This window comes from Saccostrea cucullata, unplaced genomic scaffold (assembly GCF_032062105.1).
Source record: "Saccostrea cucullata isolate Sc308-1 unplaced genomic scaffold, CSIRO_AGI_Scuc_v1 ctg293, whole genome shotgun sequence".
Classification (NCBI taxonomy): domain Eukaryota; kingdom Metazoa; phylum Mollusca; class Bivalvia; order Ostreida; family Ostreidae; genus Saccostrea; species Saccostrea cuccullata.
Genome location: NW_026925189.1, coordinates 167026 through 178568, shown reverse-complemented (window position 1 = coordinate 178568; position 11543 = coordinate 167026). Strand labels below are relative to the sequence as shown.

Genomic DNA, 11543 nt, shown 5'->3' with positions numbered 1-11543 from the left:
GTTATTTTTATTCACGTAGGCAATGCTATGAACATTGATGAGTTTATCTGGCAACCAATGAGAATGAACGTCATCATTTGACAGCCGGTAAACAAGTAGCGTCGAGAAAGTCACGCCCTACTGAAGTCCAAAGATAGGGTAAAATCGTCCTAGTTGTGCTACTGGTCCAATATTGAACCATAGCGGTCGAAAAGTTTGACCCTTAAGTGTGATATTTAAATAATTACAAATATTTGACTAAATACTTGGTATTCAACAGCATTCAAGCTCAAAAGTCCATTAAACAATACAAAATATGAGCGGAGCAAACACGGATCACCAAAACACCAGAGGTGGGATCAAGTGCCATGGAGGAGTGAGCGTCGTGTGCTCCTAGTCATGATTGGGAAATAACGAAAAAATCCGTCGACAATTCAGTGTGTAAATAATGCTATGGCTTAACCTAAGTATGAAAAACAGTAGTCAGCATTTGACTCAGTGATAAATTGTATTTGCTGACAAGGTCATTGTATCAACTATAGAACTTACGAAATGATGACTTTAAACGAGACTGCTGATATTCTTGTTACATCAACTTGTTTGTCAGTAATTTACCTCGGTTTGAAAACTGTTCCTATTACGTAGAACATCTTCTTGCGTATCGAATCAACTGAAAGATATACATGTATATATACCGCTGCATATGTAAGGAAAGTTGACAAATTAAAATTGTCATCTCGTTTGTCATAAAGCTTTGTTGTTAGATTACAATTAACGTCCCTTTCAAGTAAAAGATCTAAATATGAAACAGATGCGTTAGATTCTATGGTATCATAAGAATGGAAATAACCACTGTTAATTGACAATGTACGTCGTCGATATATCTAAATGTCGAGTTAAATGCCACAGCAAGTGATTTCTTCTTTTCACATATAATATTCATATTTTCTTTAGAATATTTTTTTTTTTTTTTTTGATTTTCTGAAAATCTTTAAATGATTTCACATTTTAAAATAAAAAAAATACATGATATATATTTTTGGAATTTCCAAGACATCAAAGTAAAATTTTCCATGTGAATACACCAAATTGTTTCCAAACATTGATTAAATTTCCTTGTTCGACTTTTAACTTTCATTCCAGCGAAAAGTTTGCAACAAAGGTGTAATCTAATATCTGATTCCAAGATTTTTGTTTCAAAGAATTATCAGATACAATTAAGTTAAAAAAATTGGACGGAGCTTATCTTAAAAAAAATGTGTTGATGGAATCCCTAGTTTTTAAAAATATTGAATTGGAAGAACGTGTTTGAATTCTCTTTGAACTATAATTGATGAACTCTTCTTTTTAAAAAAAAAAAAACATCGTAAATTCTTTAAGTTTAATCAGGTGCCTAAAAGGAGAAATTATGCCATTTAAAAAAAATGGGTGCCCAAAAAGCCAAATTCAGGCAGAGTTTTAATTCTCGCGTATGTTTTACGTGCATTTCTTGAATGATAAGTTGAGGGAAATGATAATAGAAGAAAATGTTTCATTTTCACACTTAAAAAAAATTCTTAGCAACACATCATCGAATATGCCAGCACAGCAGAGGCTTAAAATACTTGAATCTTAGCGTATAGAAATAATTTCAGTAAAAATAATATCAATACATAATTTATGTAATCTCTAATCTTAATCGAGATTTCAGGATTAATAAGAATCAAACCTCATTTTCAAGCCATTTTAATTTCGAAGAAAAGTAAAGCCACAAGGATTAAAGTTATCTATAGTTACATTGCATTATACACTTCATGAATATTCATAGAAATTGATTTACTCAACTTAAAAATTCATTACGTTTCCATCGATAATCCCAGGTACACTCAACAGATAATGTTTTTGAAAAGTTAAGGTATGACAATGGGTAGCAGTAACAAAGATTTTTTCCCCACATGAATTCTATAGTAATTAATATGCATATATATCAGCGTTAGACTTTATTTTATTTATATTGATTCTGCATTAATATTTTTCTTTCTGGTAAAATGTGTTGGTAAAAAGTGAATCACAAGAAGGCATACAAACTCCAAGAAGAAATTGTTCAAGCATTACAAACAATGCTAGAAAAATACAAATGTAGGCAATGGCGCTGATCTTTCAATATTTCAACTATTCAATCTTTATTTTCCATCATGCTCGTGTAATTTGCATAATACAGATTTTGCAGTAAATCGAATTATTTAGATTATTTAGTTTTTATCATTAAATGCAATTTCAACATACATGTTTTTACACTTGAATTATTTTTTGGTTAGCTCTCGATCATTGAACCCTCCCATTTTTTTTAAATTTAAAATATTGAAAAATAAAAAAAAAATAAATAAAACCATCAATGTAAGTGGTGTCAAGAAAAATACATGTTTCATATGTAACTTAGTTGTACGTATGTTCTTGATTAAATTTTAATGATCTATTTCAAAGCGTATTAACAATTTTTACTGTGTTTATCATATATAGTTCTTAAAAAAAACAACTTGTTTAGAAAAAAAGCACGTATTTTATATTTTGCATATATTTGCATGATTATGTACAGAAGTGTATTAAATGTTTACTGCATACTAATAATTTCGAATTATTTTTAAGTTTTTTTGTAGGACGAAGTCTTGATTTTAAATATTGCCTTCAGTAATGATTTAAAGGTAACATATATGGGTCATTTTCAAAAAAAAGTTCATTTTTTGAATGACATATTTTTGAAAAATGAAAGTGGTTTTACTATGATTTTTTCAACTTTATTTGAATAATACAGTAATAAACTACTAAAATCCACTGCATTGCAGAAAAGAAAATATTTCTTTTAAAAAATATTGACATTTTATCTGAGATGTATGGAATGCCATATACGACAGCCAACTGCTTACTGCCAACTGCTGACTGCTTACTGCCAACTGCCACACATATTTGAATAAATTTTATTTTAATATTAATATTTATGTAATTAAAAAAAAATGGCGTGGATCTATAGACCATTTCACCAAGAGGGTCACTCTGGTAAAAAAAAAATCCAGCCCAGAAATTTCTTGACAAGAAAAAAATACGTAAAGTCCTTTACTAAATGTGAAAATTTATTTCGGCCGTCCACATTTTCGGTTGGGGAGGGGGAGGGGTCTAAGGTCCCTTTCATTTGATTTATTTTATAAATAACTTTTAGTTGGTTTAGTTTGCGCATTAAATAACATTACAAATTTCAGAGGGGCATTCTGGACCCCTCTCTCTAGATCTATGCATGTAAAACATATTTTATTTGTACAAACAAAGAGATATAAATGTTTGAACGGCGTTTTCTAAGTGGAGGGTCCAAGGTCAGTTATACCAGTGTTTCGTTTAGTTTATTTAACGTATGACTGCATGTACAAATTTTAACCCCCCCCCCCCCCCAGATCTATGCATGTGAAACATTATAACACACAGAGATATACATGTACATCTTTAATTTGAGGAAATTTTTAACTATATATAGAATATAATGGAAAACGGAAATTAATTTTCAAAACATCTTTCTCTGCGAAACGACAAATCTTTTTTATTATTATTATTCTCTCTTCAAAGGTTTTGTTGTCTCCGGGGGAGGGGGGGGCTTCTTTAAAGATTAAAAGCAGAAAATGAGCATTTTATTACCTATTTCAAATAGGAAAACAAATAAAAAAAATAAACAATGTACTTTATTAACCGCACATATTGAATATTACATAAGATAAAACATATTGGTCATTTTATTCAATTCAATTTTACCAAGGTGACCCCCTTGGAAAAAATATCCTGGATCCGAGCCTTTTTTTTCCTTTGTTTTTGTGAAAATTCATATAAATATCAATACAAATATAAAATTTATTCAAATATGTGTGGCAGTTGGCAGTAAGCAGCTGACAGTTGGCAGTAAAACAAAAAGAGATATAAATCTTTGAGAAAAATGTTCAAAGGTTAAAAATTAACGGGAAATTGAAATTCATTTTTAAAATAACTCCCCCGTGAATCAACAACAAATCCCTTTTTTCAGTTTTTATCCTTTCCAAAGATTTTGTTGTCTCATGTGGGGGGGGGGGGGTTAAAAACAGGAAAATGGTCATTTTATAAGATAACAAATAAAAAATAATATATTGAATTTTACATTAAAAAAAACATTAGATGAGATTAAGGAGTCATTTATCCATTTTCAATAGTATTTGAAGATCTGATGATATGTTCAGTCTGATTTCAATTGATAAAATTTTCTACCCCTTATTAAAGGAGTTATACATAAGAACAATTAACTTTTTGTGAATGGTTTTTAGAATAAGTACTTAAAACTGACCTTGGACCCCCCCCCCCCCCCCCGAAAACGCGGATCTGTATTAGGTTAATTTGTATGAAAAGTCATAGATATGAAGATATGGAGCATAACCCACCAACATCGCCAAAATTATTTTTCACGTTTACGAAAGGAGATTACGTTATTTTTCTTGTCAAGAAATTTCTGAGTTCGATTTATTTTTACTGGGGTGGATCACTCCTGGAAAAAATCCTGGATCCATGTTTTTTTTTATTTTGATTTTTTTGACAATTCTCATAAATATCAACGAAATTATGAAAATTTATTCAATTATGTGTGGCAGTTGGCAGTAAGCATCTGACAGTTGGCAGTAAGCAGTTGGCTGTCGTATATGGCATTCCATATCTTAGTCATTTAAACTTTAATGTCCTTCCTGTTACTTTCATAAAAAGAGCTGTGAAATTCTATTTAAAAATTTTCATCAAATACACTGTAAAAAATGATGTTTAACTTGTGTTTAATTTTAAACAGTCGTGTTTTACAATTAAACATGGTACGTTTAAATACAAAACACTTGCGTTTTATATCTAAACACTGATGTTTAAACTGGTGTTCAATAAGTAGGGTGTTTAATCATCCGTCTTAAACACGTAATATTCATATGCATCAAATCAAAAAATAAATTAAGTGTTGCTTCTTAGTACTTGCTGTATGAATTTGTCATGTTACAATGTCTTAATTTACGAAGTAATTCCGCACATAGTATCAGATATTTATCGACACAGAAAAAAATACGAATAGCAAGGCAATATGTTGACTTTAGATCATACCAAACGCATTCACAATTAACATTAATTTTAGTAATTTTGTGCCAAAATTTCAAAATTTTCAGAAACTGTTAAAGAGGAAATAGAAGCAAATATCATGATATTTTCTATAATTGTATCGTTATTTTAATCACCGGTGTTTAACACGAGTGTTCATTTCTTAATCATATATATTTATAAATTAAACACATGGCATTTATATTGAAATTGCAAATTTTATTTCATAAAACTGAAGTAAGGTATAATGATGTATTCTCCCTGGCTTCCGGTAATCCCAGCCTATTTAAAGAAAGAGATCTCGCGAGATCTTCCTTCTTCCGTTTGGCTTCGTTGATATAGCAGACGAAAATTTTTTATCTATTACCTATTTACTTTAATCCTTGTGGATTTTGCGTTTAACCTTAGTATTTTTACTTACTTTGGTGCAGCCTTTTGATTTGGACATGGATAGTCCTGTTTGTAGCCCAGATGGGGCAGATGTGGGCCAAGATGGCAATTCTGCAAATCATGCAGATAAAAAACTCTTGTATGGCCAAGATGGCGACCCCAAAAAGTGGGGAAGTTATAGCATCCCTAAGAAAAGACTGAAAAAGGGAGCGATAGACAAAGATCGTTATGAAGACGACAGTGATTCGTCCGATCCTTATGAAGATGATAGCTCATCAGAAGAGGAGGGCGAAATTGACGATTTCACTTACAAGTCGCCATTGACACAGTCGCATAGCCGTGACGAGCCGCAGGCCGATTCTGGTGATGAACTAGACGCTAAGCGTTTTGATCCGCTCAGTGATGAGACGGAATACATGCTTGATAAAAGTAAAGCAAAGTATGCCAAGAAGTATTTCAAACTTCATTTATCTGAGGAGAAAATTCGCTCCCGCATTTTAGAGGACGCGCCTATACCAGGCAACCAATTTTTGAATCCGCCGGATGTCGACGATTATCTCGAGGACTTGGTGGCGGATCACAAGTCTATGAAGTTCTTGAAAATGCACGATTCTTCACTGAAATTTGTACAGAAACGAGTTTCTCAGTGCATGGGACCCTTATCTAGAATTTGGGACGAAATGGACAAAGCTCATGAGGGCACTACGTCTAGTATGGAAATCGAGGAAGTGGTGAACTTGTTGGAAAAAACTATACTCATGATTGGTCAAGTGAATGTTGCGTATCTTTATGAACGAAGACTGAATTTACTCGCCAAAATTCTCAAAAGTACCAAGAAAGCAAAGAGCATGTTGCGTGAAAACGAGACAAAATTTCAAGACGAGTCGGTCTTGTTTGGGAACGACTTTTACACGACCCTGTACAGGAAGTCGAAAGACAGAAAGCGTGCACGAGAGATGTCGAGGGACATCGCCAGACCTGTCAACAAGAAACCAAGACAGAGTGTTGACCAGCCCTTTCGGCAGGGACCCTCTGGTGATCAGAGAAAGTCCAGAGGGTCGAGCTACTCAAGAGGCACCGGCAGAGGCGCCATTACAAAGAAACAGAGGTATGTTAAGTTTGTCAATGACGTCACATGTAAACATACCGATAGTAGTAGAACAAATGTCAAAAGTTCTGAGGGATCATCACAATCTCCACCCAGGTGTAGAAAAATTAAAATTAAGAGAGATTGTACAAAATCATATTATACCTTACTTCAGTTTTATTCATAAAATTTTAATTTCATTGCATGCGCTAAAGCGCACTTATAAAATTTTTAATTAAACACCAGTGTTTAATACGTTATGATAGAAAATGACGCAGTTGATTATGTCATAACATGCCATTTGAAGCAGAAGATGCAGAATCACGCACATACTGACAAGAAACGCCATATCTAGTAAGGAAATAAGAGGTATATTTATACATTTCTTTACGTAAAATCTTTTAAAAAAGAATGCTGAATACGTTAGAGATCTAAAATGTTTTTCATTTATGAAATGCAGGATTGTTTCCTATAGTTAGTAATCGTCTGAGTGCAATCCGGCCATGCGCAGAGGTAGACAAATAAATGCTTATGTAGTCTTGATATCTAATTTTAAAATTTGCAGGGACATTCATCTGGTACTGTGAATCCTGAGAACGAAGATCATACTTAACCGTGAGAGGTGAGTCTTAAAATAAAAACGCCCCCCCCCCACACACAAACACCATTGGTTCCTGATAAATGAAAATAATCCAATTAGGAACCTACCCTTGCTAATATTTATGCTCCTTAACATGCAACAATACCACATTCGCACATGTACTAGCTGCAGATCTGTAGCGTTATGGTTTTTATGTATTTGCCTTTGACCATAACTAATACATAAAACTATTACGCTACAGATCTGCTGCTAGCGCATCTACCAACAATAATTTCATCTCCAGCCCGTGCATGTATTCTTTAAGGAAACTTTACTTTTTTTGAGGGGGTGTTATACATGATAGAAAATGCCTTGGGACAAGGTAGCCCCCCCCCCCCCCCATTCTCTTAATTTTTGCTGTTGGGTTGCTCCTACAGGTACATGAACATTTATTTTTTTTAGTGTACAGCCTGTACATGTACGCTTATACATGTATGATTTACAGGTATTTGAATTGCAGATTTTTTTTCCAAACTTGTTTCTCAGTATGTATAGTATAATTTAAATTGGCGTGAACAATAACAAACATTTTTTTTCGACATTTATGTGGATCTATTCTTTTACAGATAATTATCTGAATTTGCATAGTGAATATTTTTTTTCATCCATCTTTCAGGATATGAAGAAATTAGAACTACTTGGGGTGAATGCAATTTTGGAGAATGGAAAACTGGAGATCATCATCCGTTGTAGAAGAACCTGAATTTTACCCGCAACCAGAGGAGCTAGACTGTTAGAATATGATATGGATATTGAGTGAGTGATACCCCGGCATCTCTTGTTTAGAAGCAAGAATTGGTCCTTTACAATTCAAAACTGGAAAAATTTCTTTATTTGGTTAAAACTCTGAATAATTGTGAAAGTATAAACTTGTAACATTTACAACTAGATTTATTAGTGTAATACAAGTACATATTATTCATGCTGTACCAAGACAACAAATATCATTTGCAGTTTTTTGTATCATATTTATTCATAATTTTGCTTGTTTTATTTATTAAAAAAGATGTAAAGGATGATTTAACCTTTTTTTTTTAAAAATGTTTTAAATTTTACTGATGAAAAACATTTCATTTTATTAAGCGATTATGTTTTTTTTAATATTTCAAAGACCCACCCCCGCCCTCCCGACACCAATTTATTGGAGTTTAGTTTAAAGATGCAGATTTTACATCTTCATGCTAGTTTATTTTGAGAATGCTATTTTTTTCAACCAAAATTGAATAATGTGTCCATGTGTTGGTAAACGTGTTATTTAATGTTTCAGTTGTTTATAAAGTTTGAACCCTCAATCAACATTAAATCAATTATTAATTAAAAATAGCTTTATGTACAACATTATCAACCGCAGTGTGTTTTGTACTGATTTATATTTGTTTCAAATAAAAATGTTGAAAACTTATAAACACATTTAGGTATTTATTTATTTTGTAAAATAAACACGTTGAAGTGTTTAAAAATTGACCTTTAAACATGTTTAAGTGATTATTATCTGTTGCATCAAATAAACATGTTTAAGTGTTTAAATGTTTAGGTTGAACACGTTTATTAATTAAACATGAAATGTTTAAATTTTAAACACTCACGGTGTTTATGTAGTAAACTCTAAGTGTTTATTCAGTGTTTAATCTTTAAACATTTTGTGTTTTTTAAGTGTTGAATATTAAACCTCATGTGTTTAGAATTTAAACATTCTAACGTGTTTATTTCTTAAACACTTCTTGAGGTGTTTAAATTCTAAACGTGTTGAAGTGTTTATTATCTGTTGCAATATGGTGTTTATTTATAAAACACTTATTTTTTACAGTGTAATCTTTGGTATATTGTTAAAAAATGAAAAAATTATCATTGAATGCCAAGATGTTTGACATTCATCTAATATATGAGCGTTTAAAAGCATTTCAAACTACCATATACCAAGCAGAAGCAAAATCTACGGGGTTCTCTTCATGAAAAACCTTATTGCGGAATGTTTATATACTATAGTTGAAAAAAATAATCTTGCACATTATTTTTGTGATTAGAAGAAACAATTAAAGAAAATTATTTAAACAGGTGCTCTGCCAAAGCAATTTAAACTCGGAAAATATACTGGTAACAGTAAGGACTCGGGTAACAGGAAGGACAAAACAGTAACAGAATGGACAAAACAGTGTAACAGGATGGACAATGAATTCTACAATTTAAATAAAAATGACTTTTTCTAACTTTAATGGTTAAGAAAAGAAAGAGAAATGTAGAATAAAAACATGATTTTGTCAAATCTGGCAAATTCGAGACAATGAAAGACATTTATGTCCATCCTGTTACGAAATTTAACTGTAAAGTGCTATTAAAATATTTATCACTTCATTTTTTGTTTATTAAAGGTACTCTATGCTGTTGCAAAACTAAGAATATTTCATAATTTCAAGAAAAACAAATGATAAAACTTAAATAGGTATATAAATACACGGATAACTTGTCCCTCCGGTTACAATTTCTGTCCATTCTGTTACAAGAGTGCATGTTTAAGTTATAATGGCACTATTTGAAGCACAAACATATTTCAATATGATTTACGAAGTTTTTTAACATGTGTAATTAAACTTTTATTACTTAGAAAAATAAAGGTAATTGTTTTCGTGGTTAAAACTCAAGATATGAAGTCCAGTTTTCCTTACTGTTACCATGTTAATGGTAACAGGAATGACAGTAACAGGATGGACGTTTCTCATATAAATCACCCATTATTTAGTATAATGTACTCTTTATGCATCATCGAGACATTGAAACCATTTCTTTGTAACTTAGTTCATCTAATTGTTTTAGCAGAATAAACAATTTAAAGAGTACTTGCATATTATGAAGGTAACAGATAGGACATATTTTCATTATACACTACCAATAAGACAAACTTATCGACCTTTGAACCCTTTCTTTATTCACTTTCAAATCATGGCGTTCATAAACTTGAGACAACAGAAAATGATGATATATTGAGGATCGTGAAAACAGTTCCTAGGAAAGTGAGATAACTTTTATTTTAACATTTTCTTTTTGGTAACAGGAATAAACTGGTAGGACATGTCACTTCCTGAATGTTAAATGCACAATACTATAGTATTTAGTGGGCGGCATAAGTAAAACACCCATACTAAATTAATCTGTGAACGAATTCAATTAATATGAGGTGCAAAATTTGTACATATCTACACAGGATAATATTTTCCCTATCATTTAACTAAGCGCGTTATAAAATTTCTATTATAATAATAACTTATAAGCTGTATGACCATGTATATTAACCAACGGGAAAAAAAATTTAAAGGATATTTTTCCTATTATTCTGATCAAAAGACAAAAAAGTGAACTTTTTTTGAAAAATGACCCATTTATACTTCGTGCCACATTTAGAAGACCATAATGGAACCGACCATGCTCAGAAATAATCTTCAACAAAATTAGGGTAAGAAGACAGTGAATATCCCGTTTAATTTACCAAAATTATTACTATTAATAGCAATCTCTTTCTCCCTCTTCCTCTCTCCCTATCTCTCCTGCTTAAAATAGACTGTAAAGAGAATTTTCATTGATTTGTAGATTTATTATGCCGAAGGACGACAGTGCCGTTGTTGTAATTCATAATGGATCGGGTGTTTGTAAGGCTGAAATTGCTGGACGGGATTTCCCAAAGTTCGTTTTTCCAATGCTCACAGGAAGACCAAAATTCAAGCTCGATATTTCAAATGTGGCTTGCTATAAAACCTGGCTTGGTCCGTTTGGCCTGGACTGGCTTCAAAGTTGGCTTCAACCCAGATTTTGGCATGATGTCGTAATGGTTTATTTGAAACAAACTAGTAATCTATTTCCATTTAATAATGCTTGATTTAATGTCAATTTAACACGACAACCATTTTTTAGATGGCAGTGGTGGGGATTTGCAACAAGGATTCTTATATTGGGGACGAAACTCAGACTCCACAGGTGGCATGCTAGTAATTTTAAAGTTTGAAGCATGTCAACATTCTATACATAAAAAAAGAATACTTACCATGAATTTAACCCGGTTATTCTTTATCAATTTATAAACAGTTCGCCTCTAGGACAACGTTCTCTTGTCCACTTTTGAATTCTCCCTAAAATTCAGTACATTTTTTTTTTGGTTTAGATTTAGGCGTATCCGAAATCCTTTTTGAAAGGCACATGTTTAAATCCATTTCTGTATTTATCGAACTTTTTTTAATCGTACCCAATCTTTCCTTATTTACAGATAATGTTCGAATGGTTTGACGTTCCCAGGTTGTACGTCAGTGTGTCACCAGTTCTTTCTATGTACGGATGTGGGCGAAC

General features: G+C 32.0%; 1 protein-coding gene across 1 annotated transcript; it reads left to right on the top strand.

The window, feature by feature from the left end:
- The first annotated feature begins 5318 nt into the window (after positions 1 to 5318).
- On the top strand, positions 5319 to 6758 carry LOC134268283 (uncharacterized). Its single transcript, XM_062750518.1, has one exon. It carries the CDS (start codon positions 5541 to 5543, stop codon positions 6756 to 6758), a length of 1218 nt encoding a protein of 405 aa, XP_062606502.1. The 5' UTR covers positions 5319 to 5540.
- The last annotated feature ends 4785 nt before the right edge of the window (positions 6759 to 11543 follow it).

Bases quoted from the DNA above. Each gene is read 5' to 3' on its own strand.
- LOC134268283 (XM_062750518.1), top strand. From the start codon at position 5,541: ATGGATAGTCCTGTTTGTAGCCCAGATGGGGCAGATGTGGGCCAAGAT.